The sequence below is a fragment of the Triplophysa rosa genome, linkage group LG9 (genome assembly GCF_024868665.1).
Source record: "Triplophysa rosa linkage group LG9, Trosa_1v2, whole genome shotgun sequence".
NCBI classification, from domain to species: domain Eukaryota; kingdom Metazoa; phylum Chordata; class Actinopteri; order Cypriniformes; family Nemacheilidae; genus Triplophysa; species Triplophysa rosa.
Genome location: NC_079898.1, coordinates 7266312 through 7286477, shown reverse-complemented (window position 1 = coordinate 7286477; position 20166 = coordinate 7266312). Strand labels below are relative to the sequence as shown.

General features: G+C 40.0%; 2 protein-coding genes across 4 annotated transcripts in view; both read left to right on the top strand.

The window, feature by feature from the left end:
- Positions 1–3998, top strand: part of LOC130559540 (KH domain-containing RNA-binding protein QKI) — an 81482-nt gene extending 77484 nt beyond the window's left edge. For 2 of the 3 annotated variants that reach the window (XM_057342683.1, XM_057342682.1), the window contains exon 8: positions 1833–3997. In XM_057342683.1, coding sequence (XP_057198666.1) covers positions 1833–1849 — 17 coding nt within the window. In that variant the 3' untranslated portion in view covers positions 1850–3997. Of the gene's footprint in view, positions 1–1832 lie in introns of all 3 variants that reach the window. The other variant, XR_008963589.1, reaches the window with a different exon arrangement.
- Positions 3999–13179: 9181 nt separating this feature from the next.
- On the top strand, positions 13180–17894 carry LOC130559258 (uncharacterized protein K02A2.6-like). The gene is made up of 3 exons (XM_057342227.1): positions 13180–14368; positions 15667–15758; positions 16681–17894. Exons 1-3 carry the CDS (start codon positions 13182–13184, stop codon positions 17850–17852), a joined length of 2451 nt encoding a protein of 816 aa, XP_057198210.1. The 5' UTR covers positions 13180–13181; the 3' UTR covers positions 17853–17894.
- The last annotated feature ends 2272 nt before the right edge of the window (positions 17895–20166 follow it).

Below are 20166 nucleotides of genomic sequence, written 5' to 3'. Positions count from 1 at the left end.
TCTTAAGATGACATGAATCTTTCATCTCCGTCATAACTAGCAGCTTGTTGCTTGAAGCTTTTTAGGGCTCTAATGTTTAATAGCAGTCAGGTAACAGCATGACCTTCACTGATTGTCCTCAGATCTGTCCCGTCATTTCATGAGCAGCTTTCTTTCTCATGGTGCGGTCACATTACACTTACACTTTATTGGGTTCCATTCACTTATGCATGTAAGCCAGCAAATGGGAACGACTGCATAGCTTTCACTTTGTACTAAAGCTCAGGTTTGGTGAACGCTGACTGAATTTGTAGTTTGAATTTCTAGTGTGACTGCGACTTGGGTCCGATCACTTGACTGCTACTAACCATTAGACACATCTGTATTCCTTTAGAATCTTTTCTCTCTTGATTTTCTCCATTTTAACATGTGACCCGTCAGGATAGGCTGTCCATCATACTGTATGTAAAATCATGCTTTGACCTCGTGATTTTACTGTATTACAAAAATGAAGACCAACGTTTCTTCCAGTGCTCTCGCATTCAGGCAACCCACAGCAAGAATTGTTTTTAGGCACAAAAAATACTTTACACAAGTACGTGAATGCAAATCTTCAAGCTTTGTGAGCTCAATTTAAGCTTTCCTGTGGCTCAGTGGTAAGAGCATGGCGATAACAATGCCAGGGTCGTGGGTTTGGTCCCAGGGGATTACACATACTTAGAAACAAAAATGTATAGGATAATGCAATGTAAGTCGCTTTGAATAAAAGCGTCTGCCAAATGCAATTTGGTGCGTTTTCAACATTTGCCACAAGAGGGGGCTATAGAACAGTTTGCAAGATGTAAACAACACTGGTCCAGGAGCACTTCCTGTTTCAAGTTTCGGACACCACAGACGTTAGAAAAAAATGCAAGATTTATTACTGAAACAAACAAACAATAAAAAACAGGAGGTGCTTCTGGACCAGTGTCATTTACATTTTGCAAAATGGTCTATAGCATAGCATTAGCATAACCTTATTTTCTATTGTAGATTTCTGTTTAGTAGTGACAACTATCATAGCACAGTTATAGAATATTAGTACAGTTGAAAAAAACTTTTTGTGCAATTTAGTTTAAGTGTTTTACACCTTTATAGTTAACTAACAGAATAAAGACACAAACATTAAAGTAACATGTTTCTGAACGCAATGTGTATGAAATCAAGCTATAGCTATACAGTAATTTTACAGATTTTTCTGTTTTTTTTACAGATTTTCCAGGTATAATGTAAAAAACTGTAATTTTACGCTATTTTGCCGTTTTTTACAGATTGGTCATTTTTAAATGCGGTCAAAAAAACTTAAAATTACAGAAACGTCTGAAATATACAAAAAACGGGGAAAACTGTTATTTTACGGTTTATTTAAAGCTGCCAGAATATTTTTTTACAGGATTTTTAACAGTTTATTTTTTTAAATATGATCAAAACCGTAAAATTACAGAAGAAGACTGCAAATTTATATAACGTGGAAAACAGCCCCAGCTGCCTGAAAATTTCCAGGGTTTTTTCAGGGTTTTTTTTGTGTGGAATCTCTTAAAATGAAGCTTGCATTAGTGTTCACACGCTTGTGTTAAGTATTTTTTCTCGCCGTCGTACAGTTTCATGTCTGGCGCAACCTCAAATTGTGAGCGATGTGAAAATCGTGCTGAGCCTGGTTGTGATAGCTTTATAAATTCTATTCATATTGTCATCCTGCTTCCACTAGCTGAAACTAATCTCCTCTCTGTCTTTTTTCTGTTCCTCCCTATTGTTTTGTTTCCCTCCTTTCCCTGTTTCCTTTTTCTGTTCGTTTGTCTTTCTAACCCACTCAGCCACCACTGGCAACTAACCCCTGACCTTCTGACCTCTTCACCCAACGATGACCTCCCCATTCCCTGCCTGCAGATCACATCTCTGCTCTTAAAATGAATACATGAAAGACAAAAAGAGTATCTAAGAGCCTTCACTTGTCAAAGGCGGTGGATATGCTTTCGCGTGGGACGCGGGCGGCAGACGCCCGTCACTCCGGACTCACTTCTCGGAGGGGTGGATGGTCCTGCGACTGTAGATCTGCACTCTTTGTAAGCAATAAGCAATAATAATTTGCCCAACACTCTCTAAATGAAAGCCAGACCTTCAGCGATCCCCAACACGAAACCGGTGAGGAAACGGACGCCAACTGCCCTCCAGTCGCTCAAGTTACGGTAATGAGTCCGTCAATGAATGTATTGCATGATGGTGTGGAGGGTGCATGCACCTCGCATCATGGAAATCCTGTGAGCCGCCGAACGTCTGCAGCTCAATGTCTCTGCCGTTGAGTATCACAACAGGACATCTGAGAATCGATCACAGGTCAGGGGCGTGAGGCAGCGACGACTCAATCCAATTTGTAAGAAAATGTATTTTCTGCATCAGTGTAAGGCATTTCCCTTCCGGAACAATCCAACACTTCAGCGACCGAGCCTCCTCGAGGATGTATAAGCCATGCTTGCCTATCTGCTGTACAAATGTATGAAATCTGTAGATAAATGTTCAGAGTAAAAAAGACATGTACAGAAAACGTTTTAATACCCAGCAGAGAACGTATTTTTGTACAAGTTACGTTTTTATACTATCCGAGAAAAAACAACAATAATACTGAACCCTTTACGAAGTGAAAACAATCCAGTTTTCTGTAATTGGATGTAGACGTGGATGACCAAAACAAACCTCTCATCGTGCAGATGGGGTTACTAGGGAAATATCATGAAAGTGCCTTGTGATTTCTCATGGTTCGTGTTCGATCTGAATGTCATCCCAAGCGGCGAATGAGCAGAACGGCAGATCAGTACACACAGCTTTACCGCGGTAAACCACCAGCCTGTACCTGCCTTCCTGTTTCAACTGCAACGAATCAAATTTTCATCCTAATTCAAGGCCTTTTATACCACACGGTTATTGACTGACTCGGGGAGTCGACACTTATTTATTGCCTTTAATCTTGACCATTCACAATTGTGGATATCTCACTTGCCATGTTTGAGAAATGCATTTTCTGCCGAATCGTGTGCTTTGTAATATTAGTGTGGAAATATGTCACAACACGGGTGGTGATGGGAACACACTGAAATGTTTTTGTGGTAAAGCTGTGTGTACTGACAGAGCCGGACTGCTCCACAGTAATGTGTATTCCCCCTCGAAACTCTTTCTTTACTATGCAACAGAATGACCTGTGACGTCTTGAGGGGAGTCTCTGTGATCTCAAACATGTCTTCCTGTTGTGTCTGTCTTTGGTTTTCACCATTCAGCAGTGCCATAGTAGTATTATGATCAAGACTGAAGGTATTGATGTCAACGTCCAATGTGTCTGGATTTCGTCAGATAGAGTTTTTGGTCTTCGATTACTAAGAGAATGAGAAATGTCCAAAATATACTAAAGATTATTTTGTAATCGATCAAGCATGATGTCTCACTCGCGATAGCAATGACGAGTATAGTATAGGTTTGTGCTGGTTTTGCAAATTATACATTTGAGTATTTGTGAAGGTGAAGTGTGTAATTTCAGCAAACCTAAACTGCTTTTCCAAAACCAAAACTTGTATGAGGTAGGTTGGATGAAAAGCTAGCTCCGCCCCTAAACTCACGCTATTGGATGAGGCCTTGACACAAGCACTGTATGACATATTAACCTACGAATCAAATATGTTGTCATTGGAAATTAAAAAGGAAAAGTATTTGAACTTTAAAAGACACATTGGATTTATAATTACGTAATAATAAAAATGACACACTTCACCTTTAAGAATGACGTTTTTCATGTGATGTCGTCTATCATACATGTGCATATGAGTCTTTCAGCCCCAAACATGTGTGTTCCCTGCCTAAGTATTGCCTCTAAGAAGACATGTCTGTTTTAACAGCCATTGTTACGAGTTTATAATGTATTTTTCTATCTTATTTTATATGTATGTAATAAACCACATTAAATGCCTTGTCTGTGTTTCCTGAGTTGGTGAGGTCTTGGCAGTTTGATATATTTTAGATAAATAATTATGCTTTCCTCTCATTAAAAAGCCGGGTGTTTTATCATAAAAGCTAATATTGCATATCATTACCCGGCAGCCATTCATCGTAGCGGTTATTTGCTGATCTGAGGTTCTTGGTGGAGTCTGTGGCTGAAGATGGTGCTATGAATCAGCCGTGGTCTGTGCCAAGAAAGCACTTTCAGAATTGGTAGAGCTCTATTTCATCTTGGCCTTAATAAGTCACGGCTGGCATTATCATTAGCTTCAAAGGTACATAATGCGAGGGATATTTAACGCTCTTCCCTAATAGACGATCAATCAGTGAATAAGAGCAGCTTCACATCTTTCCTTCTGACCTTGACCGGGACGATCGATACAACATCAATAGCGTCTCAACAGAATAGACTACGACATTATTGGTTTTTGCAATAATCGGTATTGCCAGATGAGCACTTTCAGTGATTTCAATGACTTTGGCACTGCAAGGCTTAGCCTTCTAGACATTACATTACATGAGGCATTGTAATATTTTAGTTACCTAACTGGCTTTCTGTCTAAAAATAGACAGTTCCAAATGTAAAATGTTATGTGAGCCCAAAACATATACTGTATGGCAATTCCTGTAACTACTTTATGAAGTTGCTCATATGAATGTGTACGACCTAAGTGATGGATTTAGTTTAGAGATGGGGCTTCATTCTATTTTCTAACAGCCATACATTTTCGAATTAATTCATAATAATTGTCCACCATACAATAGTTGCGTTTTCTATAATATCGGGTTTGATGAGCTTTGTTCAAAGCATCATAAAATGACCACCACAGGTGCATATCTGTGACTACACATCAATATTAGCATAATGCACTTTGTTACATTCCTAGGTAACCTTACACAGCAAGGTAAGGGATTATTTACGGTCATGCAATATTATAGCCTATTAATGTACAGTATTATGCTGTATAGCCTAAAAAAAATACATTATCTCTTTTTACATGGTTTAAATAAATAAATGGGCATGGAAAGAGAGCGTTGTAAAATAATTACTTTGTGTAAAAATGTTTTTTTTTGTGATTTTTATCATAAAAATTCAATACTGGGTAAAGGTCTTAGGTCGATCACCACTGGGCATTGTTGTTTTAATTACCATATGTTCATGTAATCATCATTTCTAGGTGTACTGTGTCCATTCCAGTCCAGTGTCTGTTGAATTTCAACAAAATCAAACTTCAGGAGTGACAAAGTCATCCAACAGCAACGTGAAAGACCGACACATGAAAAATGTGATAAAAATCAAGGTTATCACATAAAAAGTTATTTTTTTACTTTTTCTAAAAGCATATATTACAAATATTACTGTTGTCTTGCTTAAAGTGAATATGAACTTGTTTTCTTTACATACTTGTTTCTTCAGTTTTCATTTTCTGCAAATAAATGCAAATAGAAACGAGATTTAATTTTGTAATTTAGGTGAAATATTGTTAGTAGTTCACAGAATGAAACAAAAATGATAATTTTACCTAAACACATATAAATATAAAAATAGTTTTGAAATGGTCTCATAATATTTTGCCATGGCTGTATTTTTTCAGTCTCTTTATTAAGATACAAAGAGAAAATACTACATTTGAAAGTTACGATGTAGTGTGATCTCCATTGGCACTAAACACATCTTGATTTCTTTTGGGGAGACTGTCCTGAAGTCATTAGATTTGAATTAAAAATGAGGCTTTCATTGCATTTAGGTTTAAGAGAGCCAGGTTATTGCTCAAGTGTAAGGTAAGATCACATTCACACAACATACTTTTCATTTTAGCCTATAGAAGCAGTTTCTTTCTGATGTTTTCCTGTTTTTAATACTGCACAACACTGTAAAAAAATCTTGACTCAAGATTTTCTGGTGATCTCTAGCATCAGTGGACTTCAGTTTATATCATAAATTCATATTTTGCATAATGTACAAAACTTAACCTCAATTGAAAATGTGTATGCACCAAGTCACAAAAAGTTGAGAGGACAGAATTTCTTTACAATGATATTTCTTGTGTTTTCTGGTAATAAAGAGACTAGGAATAATATATGAGACTAGACATAATATATGTGGTCATTATACCATACATACACTGTAAAACAATTCAGGTCTCCACATTTTCCAAAAACTCAATATCTTTGTGACTGGTTATCTAAACCTTTCAATTGGCACAACTGCAAATGTTTACTTTTCCTTCAATTTAAAAACTTAACTGAGTCAGTCGAAAAAATCAGATGCAATCAGTCACAACTACATTTTGAGTTGCCAAAACAAAAATCCAATACTTTTGCTTATTACTGTAAATGTAATTATTTATTGTCTCATATTGCTGTCTTATATTGTTTTCTTAAACGCATATGGCATGTAGTGGATATATTTGAATGCCTGTTTAAGAGGCACTTTAAAGTTCACCTTCTCCACCAACAACACTCCATTCACATCCATGCACTTTGCAGTCTCTCAAACGTCTCCACATTCTCCTTCCCACCGTCTTCTCGGACCAATCCCGGGTCGTGCATGGGAATTGCCGTGTCTATCACAGGCCTCGAATTGCCTAGGCCTTTCCAGCCCTCTGCTCAGAGCTGATAAGACGTGCTAGTGGCCCACTGGCTGTTTGGTGGTAGAAATCGCATCTTGAGTCACCACCGGGTTTCGAGCCATTAAAGCGTTTGTTTGCGCAAGGAGAGAAAGAGACTCCCGAATCTCCCGATTCAGCCACGGGACGTGACACCAGAGCTATTCTTTTCTCTCATTCCCTCACTTTCTGTATGGTTCCGCTCAGCTTGAGGGCAGAGGGGGTGTCAATTATCCCGTGGTTAGAGAAGAGGATATTCAGCGTAGATCCCACAGCGAGGAGATGGAGTAAAATGAAGAAGTTCATCTGGTGATTAAAAGAGCGATGGTGCATTGAAGGAAGCGGGGGACAGGGGCGAGAGAGGAGGCGGTAAGAAGTGTGTGGGTGGGTACGGGACTTTTGGTACACGGGTGTTTACAACATAACAAACCAAATAAAGAATGAAATCACTGCTCTCGTTATACATTTACAAAGCAAGCTGTACATATTTTAAAGCCCTGGACATATTCTTGAAAGTTTCAAATGAATCTGCCCCTCAACTTTACTATCTCTGACAGATAAATAAGTGATTCACAAAATGGATACAGCACGTGAAATGTGATTATTTTGTCAACAGCAAACAAGTGAATTTTACACGTTGAGTGACAGCATAAGCCAAACACACATTTTGTGTGAAAATGAAGCAGGAGGTTGCACAGAAACATGAATGAACATGAATCTCTAAACAGATTTTTCTTTTTTCAATTTCTGTAGTCTGTTGTGTCTCGGCAGTTTTTAAACTATAAGGTGTCTTTAATCATGGAACTTCTTGTTTTCACATTTAGTTGGATACTTTAATATTACAGGCGTTAATATTAAATGCAGTTTATTTCTGGAATCTGCCGTTTATAAATATTTACATCAAGGCAAAAATCCTGTTCCTTTTCAGATTTATATTTAGTCAATAGAAAGCTGTCAATCACACAGATGCTTTTTGCTCTACAATAAACACAAATGAATACCATTTATTTGAACCAAAAAACATCCGATGGGAGATGTGAAGCATGGTAAAATGTGTTAAATGGAGCTGAGAGTACAACACACTTATTGGTTACTGTAAGCGTTTCAAAATAAACCAAAGTTTTTATAAACAAATATGCAAAGGGAAAAAAAGTTGGTGAGTAATATGTTAAAATTGTGTGGAAATCTTCAGCGCTTTCTCTACACTTCAAGCGTGAGGTGTGTCAATTTTGATCCTAAAACAAAACTGGAATTGTAAAAATGACTGTTTTAAAGAGGATTCCTAAACCCTTTCCTGTCTGCCATGGCTTGGACAAACAGATAGACCTCACCTACACTCACACCATTGCTGGCGCAATCTCAGACAGTTGGGAGGAATGTTTTAATAGAACCACAAGTCACTGTGTTTAGGAGAAATCAACCCACGAATAGTTAACTTAAACTGTAGTTGTCTCTCAACAAAATGAGACCTTCACCTTGCAAATTCAAGATTGAAAGTTCAAAAGAGTGAAAGCGACAAAGATAGAAAGAGAGATAGTCCACACACTGACTGCATTAGCATGTGAGGGTGGGATCACGTTCCTACTGAATCGGCAAACCTCATTCCCCACACTTAGGAGCCAAGACGCCCCCCTAATGTGGAGTGTAACACAACGCAATGAGCCTGAGAGGAGATGAAGAGGGGGGGTGATGGCTAATGAGGAGGTAATTGTGCAAGGGAGAGCTGAAGGAGCTTTACGATAGGCCAAGAGAGAGAAAGTGGAGCCGTTCTGGGTGAGAGAAAGAGCCCTGAGGGGGTGTTTAGCAGGAGCAGGAAGGATCGTCTTAGCTGAGCCGAGAGCGCTGCTGACCTTCATGTCCGAGCAGGGCGCTGCGGCTCAGCTTTCTGGTGACAGGGTGGCGTGCTTCACTGCAGAACAGGACATGCGGTCGGGGCGATGCTGACTCCAGTCGGTCAAAATGGTTGTCATGTAAGAAGAGGAACGCATGTGCTTCCAGCAGTTATGACGAACGTGATGATGGACGATGAACTCGTATTTTTTTACATACTCCAAATGAACCAAATGCCATTTATTTGAAAGACAAATAACACACAAGTACACCATTCAAGCAAACTGTTTTTTAAAAAGATGTTTGTTAAGTGCAATGGTACGGTGGCTCTGAACCGCAAGTGATAAAAAAATTATATTAATTCGTTATAACGAAATATTAATCCGTTAAAACGAGATATTAATTCGTTATAACGAAATATTAATCCGTTAAAACGAGACATTAATTCGTTATAACGAGATATTACAAGAAATTTTAATTTGTTAAAACGAAATATTACAAAAAATTTAATTCGTTTTAACGATATATTAATCCGTTAAAACGAGATACTAATCCGTTAGAACGAAATACTAATCCGTTAGAACGAAATACTAATCCGTTATAACGAAATACTAATCCGTAAAAACGAAATACTAATCCGTTATAACGAAATACTAATCCGTTAAAACGAAATACTAATCCGTTAAAACGAAATACTAATCCGTTAAAACGAAATACTAATCCGTTAGAACGAAATACTAATCCGTTAGAAACGAAATACTAATCCGTTAAAACGAAATAACATCTCTTTATGTCAACTCCTTGATACCGGAGTTTTAGTTAGTGGCGTTTCATGACAGAAAACAATACGCTTTTACTTTGCTGCTGTGCTGACACAATAGAGGACAATTGTGTTAGATCTCTATTCATTCATTTATGTTTCATTTAGTGTATGTGCCACGTGACGTATAAACGCACAAGTGCTTGAAAAGACCGTTAAATAGTCATATGCTTAAAAGCGGTTATCCATACTTGCGCGTTCTCAGATCACACACCAGTGGTAGCCATCGGACACTAGAGGGCAGTGTAATACAGGGGGAGCTCTCGACCTGATGTTAAGCTCTCATGGTGAAATATTGAAGTTAAATATATGTAGCCTATCCCATAAATATACTACAAACCCGATTCCAAAAAAGTTGGGACACTGTACAAATTGTGAATAAAAAGGAATGCAATAATTTACAAATCTCATAAACTTATATTTTATTCACAATAGAATATAGATAACATATCAAATGTTGAAAGTGAGACATTTTGAAATGTCATGCCAAATATTGGCTCATTTTGGATTTCATGAGAGCTACACATTCCAAAAAAGTTGGGACAGGTAGCAATAAGAGGCCGGAAAAGTTAAATGTACATATAAGGAACAGCTGGAGGACCAATTTGCAACTTATTAGGTCAATTGGCAACATGATTGGGTATAAAAAGAGCCTCTCAGAGTGGCAGTGTCTCTCAGAAGTCAAGATGGGCAGAGGATCACCAATTCCCCCAATGCTGCGGCGAAAAATAGTGGAGCAATATCAGAAAGGAGTTTCTCAAGAAAAATTGCAAAGAGTTTGAAGTTATCATCATCTACAGTGCATAATATCATCCAAAGATTCAGAGAATCTGGAACAATCTCTGTGCGTAAGGGTCAAGGCCGGAAAACCATACTGGATGCCCGTGATCTTCGGGCCCTTAGACGGCACTGCATCACATACAGGAATGCTACTGTAATGGAAATCACAACATGGGCTCAGGAATACTTCCAGAAAACATTGTCGGTGAACACAATCCACCGTGCCATTCGCCGTTGCCGGCTAAAACTCTATAGGTCAAAAAAGAAGCCATATCTAAACATGATCCAGAAGCGCAGGCGTTTTCTCTGGGCCAAGGCTCATTTAAAATGGACTGTGGCAAAGTGGAAAACTGTTCTGTGGTCAGACGAATCAAAATTTGAAGTTCTTTTTGGAAAACTGGGACGCCATGTCATCCGGACTAAAGAGGACAAGGACAACCCAAGTTGTTATCAGCGCTAGTTCAGAAGCCTGCATCTCTGATGGTATGGGGTTGCATGAGTGCTGTGGCATGGGCAGCTTACACATCTGGAAAGGCACCATCAATGCTGAAAGGTATATCCAAGTTCTAGAACACATATGCTCCCATCCAGACGTCGTCTCTTTCAGGGAAGACCTTGCATTTTCCAACATGACAATGCCAGACCACATACTGCATCAATTACAACATCATGGCTGCGTAGAAGAAGGATCCGGGTACTGAAATGGCCAGCCTGCAGTCCAGATCTTTCACCCATAGAAAACATTTGGCGCATCATAAAGAGGAAGATGCGACAAAAAAGACCTAAGACAGTCGAGCAACTAGAAGCCTGTATTAGACAAGAATGGGACAACATTCCTATTCCTAAACTTGAGCAACTTGTCTCCTCAGTCCCCAGACTTTTGCAGACTGTTATAAAAAGAAGAGGGGATGCCACACAGTGGTAAACATGGCCTTGTCCCAACTTTTTTGAGATGTGTTGATGCCATGAAATTTAAAATCAACTTATTTTTCCCTTAAAATGATACATTCTCTCAGTTTAAACATTTGATATGTCATCTATGTTGTATTCTGAATAAAATATTGAAATTTGAAACTTCCACATCATTGCATTCTGTTTTTATTCACAATTTGTACAGTGTCCCAACTTTTTTGGAATCGGGTTTGTACATACAACCGTAAAAGGTTGTCATAAATTGCTTATAATGGATTATACTACAGTTTGGGGATAACATAGTTGTTCTCTCAAGTCTTCGTTATTATGGACGCTGGAAGCAGACCTTTACAAGCAGTTATTAGTTTACATTTTGGAGTAAGCTATGTCAGCCTGTTGGTGCTGCTGTTGCAGGTAGTTTGTAATTGCGCGCTGCTTCACGAGTTAGAAAAATAACGCCCAGTAACACAGTTACGTCCTGAGACGTACCTGGGGACTGGACCATATTCGGTGCCACGACGTACCAAATAACGTTCCAGCGAAGTAACTTGGTGATTCCCATATTCGTCTGGATGTTGCTGGGACGTGGTGATTACGGTTTAACTAGAAGGGATACAGCTACCTCCACTGGGCAGGCGCACGTCAATAATAATTTTTGACACGCTGAAAACAGTTATTTTTTTATTATTGTTAGGTTAGGTTAGGTTAGGTTAAGGGTTGGAGTAGGGGTAGGTTGGCGTTATCTGATGTAATTTATTGTAATTATATGGCGAGATTTTGCACCACTGCTGGCCGTAGCTATATCCCTTCAAGGCTCTCCTGTTTTTGCCAAGTGGTTGATATCCTTAGGGCAACATAATGTTGACCCTGGGACAACATTTAAATCAACCAATCGGATTTCAGAACTAAATTTACAGTTTATTTTAAATTTAATCTTCCAACCAGGATTAGGATTAGGACTGTAATGTATTGGGTAACTGTTGTTTGGGGATGTTTCTTTAAGAGAGCTGAATGGGGGTAGGAAGTAGAGGGGGTGTGTTCATGATACCAAAAACGGGCAGTTCAGCCAGGATGTGGAGGATGAGTTATAACATACACATGTGCTGTTGATGTATGTTCAATAAAGGTTCTAAATGTTAACTGTTTACTCCGTCATTGAAGTATATTACATTGGCGACGAGCGGAGCCGGACCGCTGTGTGCAGATAAGTGATTGGGGGATAACAAGTGTACGCGAACATGGCTACGCTGGGCCGTATCGAGGAGTTTGATGACTGTGCTAATTATTCTTTTGAGGAATACATTGAAAGACTGGAATGTTTTTTTCATGCAAACGACATTGAGGATGAGGACAGAAAACGCTCTGTCCTACTGAGTGTGTGTGGCGCAAAGACGTATTCCACTTTACGTTCAGTGCTGGCCCCGACACAACCGTCTACTGTGACTTATGCGAACATTGTGGCTGCTTTAAAACGCCATTACAGTCCAGCGCCATCGGAGATCGTGCAGCGTTTCCACTTCCATAATTGTAAACAGAAACCACATCAAAGTATTTCTAACTACATTGCTGAGCTTAAACGTTTGTCAGTGCACTGTGCGTTCGGAGATCAGTTACCCGCCATGCTGCGTGACAGGATTGTGTGTGGAGTTTTGGATGAGGGGCTACAGCGCCGCTTATTAGCTGAACCTACGCTTACGTTTAAAGAGGCGGAAGAAAAGGCTCTGGCTGCTGAAGCAGCCCTGTTCAACACTCGCCTCCTTCGTCAACAACAAAACGAATCGCAACCGAATGATGATATTCATTATGCAGCTCACGCATCAGTTCATAAAACAGCGGCACAAACTGAAACTCCAAAGTGTGACAAACCATGCTTTAGATGTGGTGGCCAGCATACTCCACAAGCTTGTAAGTTCACCACAGCAGTATGCCATTACTGTAAGAAAAGGGGACATATAGCTCGGGTGTGTTTAACAAGAACCAAGCACAATACTGGACAAGGTACAGGAAATACAAAAGCGGGGCAGAGTACAAATATCGTAACGCATGAAGAGCAAAATGAATACTATGTTTACAACACTACAGGAACATTAAAAAAAAGGGGGCAGAAGCCATATTTGGCCACTGTTGTCCTAAATGGAAAAGCACACACAATGGAAGTGGATTCGGGAGCAGCATGTTCCCTGATTAGTGAGCACACTTATCACTAGTTGTGGCCTGATCAACCTCCGGAAATGCACCAAGCCACGGGAATACTAAAGCAGTGGTCACAAGCAACTTTGGAATTGAAAGGAAAGTTGTTTGTGGAAGTAAGGTACAAGGGCACAGAAAAGACACTTCCTTTGTTTGTCATTCAAGGGCAGGGCATTAGTCTGCTGGGACGAGACTGGTTTGAACCACTAGGGATATCAGTGGAGGGGATACATGGCATACAGTTGCAGTCTCTGGAGGACATCTTGACTGAATATGCAGAGGTTTTTCAGGACATTGGTGCCTGCCGAGCAGCCCCAATCTCTATTGACATTGATTCCACAACGACCCCACGTTTCTTTAAGGCACGGCCAGTTCCTTTTGCTTTACGGCCACAACTAGATGAGGAGCTGGATAAGTTAGTGGCACAAGGGATTTTCGAACCTGTGCGACATGCAAGATGGGCCACACCCATAGTGACAGTAGCAAAAAAGGATGGGGGTCTGAGAATTTGCGGTGACTATCGTTCCACGGTGAATACAGCTGTTAAGCCGGATGTGTACCCTTTACCCACAGCATCTGAACTTTTCTCAAAACTAGCTGGGGGAGTATTCTTCACTAAACTTGATTTGAAACAAGCTTACCAACAACTTCCAGTGGATGACAAAGCAGCAGACTTGCTAACTATTAACACCCATCGTGGCCTTTTCCGACCTCGGCGATTGCAGTTTGGAGTGTCAACAGCTGTTTCAATTTTTCAGAGATTTATGGACACTCTGTTCGCTGGAATTCCAGGAGTCCAGCCATATCTGGATGATATCCTAATTTCAGGTAAATCCATGGAAGACCACAATGCGCAGCTAAAGGCTGTTTTGAAGCGTCTTGCAGAAGCTGGTCTGAGGCTGCAAAAAGAGAAAAGCATTTTTGCAGCGACTCAAGTTGAGTTTTTGGGGTTTCGAGTGGATAAGGATGGAGTTAAGCCAACTCGTGAAAAAGTGGAGGCTATTCAAAAAGCCCCGGCTCCACGGAACAAAACAGAGCTCCAGGCCTTTTTGGGGCTACTGAACTTTTATAACTGTTTCCTTCCCCACAAAGCTACAGTCATGGAACCCCTGCATCGCTTGCTGGACCACTCTGCCACGTGGCAGTGGGGAGTCAAACACGAAACAGCTTTTACGCTAGCAAAACAGCTGTTGCAAACAGATAAGGTGCTGGTGCATTATGACGGGAGGTAGACAGTAACATTTAAGAACTTTTACTGAACATACATCAACAGACATGTGTACTGTTATAACTACATCCTACTCCTGGCTGAACTGCCACGTTTTTTGGTATCATGAACACACCCCCTTACTTCCCTACCCCCATTCAGCTCTCTTAAAGAAACATCCCCAAACAACAGTTACCCAATACATTACAGTTTCTAATCACTAGTCTCTGTTAGGAGATTATTGAATAAACCGGTGACAATAACTATGACTAGAAGAATCCAGAATGACACCCATTATAAATTCTCTAGCATAATTTTACCTTTTTTATAAGCATTCACATAATACTGACTCCAGCAATCACTTTGTCTTGGTCCGTTTATGTTCAATACAATGTAATTGAATACAATGTAATATTACAATACAGCCACAGGGTTAAACAAAAGTCACTAACCGTTTGCTACCTATTTTACGTCCAGTAAAATTGGATCACAATATGAAGACTTATTTTCAATTACACATCTGTACAGAAAAGTATTCTTTTCCTTTCCAGCTTGCTTTATCAAAAGCTGTCCTACTGAGCAATTCGGCTGCTTTGAGGACCAAACCGCAGGAGCCGATATTACATGAGCGTTCCATAATCAGACATATTTCTGAGTGAAACGGGATACTCAATGAGAACAAATGTAAGACAAGATTTAATTTGATCTGTTTTATCTTGACCAAGGTTTGGCTGGTTAGCATTCAGCACCTGGAGGTCGATGCCACAACTACAAAGAGATTGTTCTTTATTAGCCAATGACGTGTCTGACAACAATTGCACGATGAGACTGTTTTTTATCTATTGTGTGATTTGTAACTTGAAATCGAAGGTGAAAATCGGCAAACAAGGCCCAATGAAATATAGCGGAGGAAAAAATGAAGAGACCATTTCAGAGACTGTTTTTCTGAATTTAAAATGTACTATTTGTGTTTAGGTTGAAATATCATTTTTGGTTCATTCTGTGAACATTATTTTTACCAAATTTCAAATAAAAATATTGTTTCTATCTGCATTTTTTTTTTTTGCAGAAAATGAATACTGGAGAAACTGGTCAAAATAACAAAACATTTATTTTTTTCAGTTTTTATTCACTTTTAAGCAATACAACAGTAATATTTCTACATGTATTTAGGAAAATTGTAACAAAATATGTGATAACCTCAATTTTTATCACAGTTTTCATGTGTCTTGTCATGCTGTCAGTCTTTCACATTGCTGTTGGATGACTTTATATCACTCCTGTGTCACGGTCCCACCGTCTTGTTTATGAAATTCTAGTCGTGTGGTGGGATCGGGGCAGNCTAGCAATTATCGCATGCATAGGGGCGTCTGGCACCATTTCCGTAGCAAAACTCCAAGGGTGGGGTGTAGTACCCGGGCAAAGGCAGACGGCTCAGGGCATCAGCATTTCAGATGTTTTTCCCAGGTTGTAACAAGCTCATAGTCATAAGCTCCAAGGATCACACTCCATCGTAACATCCGTGGTGACAGAAGCAGGCATTGGCTTGGAGTGGTGTAAAAGGCCCAGCAAGGGTTTGGGTCAGTAAAAATCACAAAATGAGACCTGCAAGATACTGATGAAACTTCCTGACTGCAAAAATGACAGCCAAAGCCTCCTTATCAATCTGGGCATAATTCCGTTCAGTGGAAGACATTGTTCTGGAAGCAAAACAGATGGGTCTTTCCTGGCCATCACATTCCATGTGGAACAATAAAGCACCAAGACCATATGGTGAGGCATCACAGACCACTGCCAGTGTTTTTTTTGTCATTGAAGTATATTACATTGGCGACGAGCAGAGCCGGACCGCTGTGTGCAGATAAGTGATTGGGGGATAACAAGTGTACGCGAACATGGCTACGCTGGGCCGTATCGAGGAGTTTGATGACTGTGCTAATTATTCTTTTGAGGAATACATTGAAAGACTGGTTTGAACCACTAACTCCACAAGCTTGTAAGTTCACCACAGCAGTATGCCATTACTGTAAGAAAAGGGGACATATAGCTCGGGTGTGTTTAACAAGAACCAAGCACAATACTGGACAAGGTACAGGAAATACAAAAGCGGGGCAGAGTACAAATATCGTAACGCATGAAGAGCAAAATGAATACTATGTTTACAACACTACAGGAACATTAAAAAAAAGGGGGCAGAAGCCATATTTGGCCACTGTTGTCCTAAATGGAAAAGCACACACGATGGAAGTGGATTCGGGAGCAGCATGTTCCCTGATTAGTGAGCACACTTATCACTCGTTGTGGCCTGATCAACCTCCGGAAATGCACCACAGGCGGAAGCCGTGTTGTGGTTCCGGACTTGGCGAGGGCAGAAGTACTTGCCATGTTACATGATGCTCATCCTGGCATTGTGCACATGAAAGGACTCGCAAGGAATTATGTGTGGTGGTCAGGTATGGACAAGGATATAGAGGAGACTGTAAGAGCATGTGATACCTGTCAGAAGTCACGTCATGCACCACCCAGGGCAAAGGTGCACCCTTGGGAATGGACAACGAAAAGATGGTCGAGGTTACACATTGACTTAGCAGGCCCCTTTCAAGGTAAACTATTTCTCGTAGTAGTGGATTCGCATAGCAAATGGCTCGAAGTATCTCTGATGAGCTCCATGTCATCGTCTGCTGTTATTAACACACTGAGGCTTCTTTTTGCAACACACGGCTTGCCTGATGTCATAGTATCAGATAATGGGGCTGCTTTCACCTCTGCAGAGTTCCAGGAGTTTGCTGAACAGAATAGCATTCGACACGTCACCACAGCTCCGTATCATCCAAGTTCAAACGGACAAGCTGAGCGCATGGTGCAGACAGCGAAGGAGTCTCTCTACCGCTTCACCAAAGGTGATTGGCAAACTCGACTTGCTCGCTTCCTGCTGTCACAGCACGTCACACCCAACTCGGCAACAGGTAAAAGCCCTGCTGAGTTGCTCATGAATCGACGACTAACCACTGCCCTTGACAGGCTACACCCTGATTATGAAAGCGACATGCACCACAGGCAGGAACTAAGTGCTGACAAATGCCAGGACACTGTAAGGAAATTCAAACTGAATGACATGGTGTACATGAGGAATTACACCAAGGACTCTAAATGGATACCGGGGATCATTGTGGACATCACAGGTCCTTTGTCGTACAAGGTCAGTGCCTATGATGGACAGGTACACAGAAGGCATGTTGATCAGCTACGGAAAAGAGTGACAACTGTTGCCAACTCGTCAAGGCCAGAGCCCAATGGCTACACTGATCGTTTACCTGAGACTGTAGCATCTGGAATGCCTGAGCCACAGCCACCAGCACCAAATGAGGGAAGCCTTGAACCTTCTGAGAATGGAAATGGGTCGGAAGACATATCTGGGACTCCTGGCCTGCGGAGGTACCCTGTAAGAGATCACTATCCTCCAAAAAGATTTGCAGACTTTCTGGACTGGGGAAAAGGAGTGTAATGTATTGGGTAACTGTTGTTTGGGGATGTTTCTTTAAGAGAGCTGAATGGGGGTAGGANCAGGAGTGATATAAAGTCATCCAACAGCAATGTGAAAGACTGACAGCATGACAAGACACATGAAAACTGTGATAAAAATTGAGGTTATCACATATTTTGTTACAATTTTCCTAAATACATGTAGAAATATTACTGTTGTATTGCTTAAAAGTGAATAAAAACTGAAAAAAATAAATGTTTTGTTATTTTGACCAGTTTCTCCAGTATTCATTTTCTGCAAAAAAAAAAAATGCAGATAGAAACAATATTTTTATTTGAAATTTGGTAAAAATAATGTTCACAGAATGAACCAAAAATGATATTTCAACCTAAACACAAATAGTACATTTTAAATTCAGAAAAACAGTCTCTGAAATGGTCTCTTCATTTTTTCCTCCGCTATATTTCATTGGGCCTTGTTTGCCGATTTTCACCTTCGATTTCAAGTTACAAATCACACAATAGATAAAAAACAGTCTCATCGTGCAATTGTTGTCAGACACGTCATTGGCTAATAAAGAACAATCTCTTTGTAGTTGTGGCATCGACCTCCAGGTGCTGAATGCTAACCAGCCAAACCTTGGTCAAGATAAAACAGATCAAATTAAATCTTGTCTTACATTTGTTCTCATTGAGTATCCCGTTTCACTCAGAAATATGTCTGATTATGGAACGCTCATGTAATATCGGCTCCTGCGGTTTGGTCCTCAAAGCAGCCGAATTGCTCAGTAGGACAGCTTTTGATAAAGCAAGCTGGAAAGGAAAAGAATACTTTTCTGTACAGATGTGTAATTGAAAATAAGTCTTCATATTGTGATCCAATTTTACTGGACGTAAAATAGGTAGCAAACGGTTAGTGACTTTTGTTTAACCCTGTGGCTGTATTGTAATATTACATTGTATTCAATTACATTGTATTGAACATAAACGGACCAAGACAAAGTGATTGCTGGAGTCAGTATTATGTGAATGCTTATAAAAAAGGTAAAATTATGCTAGAGAATTTATAATGGGTGTCATTCTGGATTCTTCTAGTCATAGTTATTGTCACCGGTTTATTCAACACCCTAAACAAGACTGCTGTATTAAAACAAACCAATCAAATGTTCACATCTGTTCATTAGTTTTCTATAGCACCTGTAGGTACAGTATTAAAACTGTCAATTTTTGTGGGCTGACGCTTAAGTTTTACGACAGACGTTAAATTCTAACCTGATTAATTACTTGTCGTTATGAGCTTTATCATCATCATGCGTTCAGGTCACATACCAAAATACCAAAACAATGCAAATCTGACGCTTGCATCGAAAATGACAACCTCATGAAAGCAGACATTGTGAGCTGTAAGGTAATGAAGCCGCTAAAACATTAAATAGGATTTATAATGGCAATTAACAAAATATCCACAGTGTGATCAACAAAACTGTCTAATAACCCTTCTGTTGCGATCCATTCAAGGAGAAACTAAAACATAAGGATCTTCTGTGCGACAAGGCCTTCGCCTCTCTCACCACAGCGCTACGGGTTATTCCTCATATCTTCGCAATCATATAAAAGCATTCCTGATAAAATCACATTTGGCGTAGCTTCCCCTGCAGTGGCGGTCGGCACTCGCTGGATCCTCGGCTCCTACTGGCAAAAAGTTGCCTCCAAAAAGAGATTTGATCTTACACCCAGTCAGCCTTTGAAGAGATTATGCTAAGCAGAATGTAGTAATATGTTTCACACAATGCAAATGACAAAGCCCGGTGCCGCGCATTACACGCACACGCTGTGTAATTTTCATTAATCTGAAATCTAATGCTCTTTGCACGGACATAAATTCCCAGTGGGGAATATATTCTGTTTCTAAAGCAGAACGTTTCCGTGTGACAAGTAGCAGTTGTTCATTTTTCATTATTAATAATCCAAATTTTTTTTAGATCTTGCAGTCTATTCTGGAACTGTGTATAACGTATAAAAATAAATGAGGGTTCATGTAGTTATTAAGGCCTCTGGGATTAGAGGATACAAATGGAATATTTGTTTATCTATTTATTTGCCATTTTCTACGATCACCATATGGCTGTATTATAGGGGCGGAGAGTTTATATCTGCTGCCGTGACTTATCTGTTGTGCTCTGGAAGCAATTAAATTAAAGTGGAACTCTTGGGAAAGGTTTTTTCAACTGAACGTTGAGCTGTGTGTTTTGCATTGCCTTTCAACAGGTGGGTAGTGACCCAAAAATGGTTCGCTGGTCTGGGACCAGGTCAGCAGGAAAGAAATGAGGTTTGAT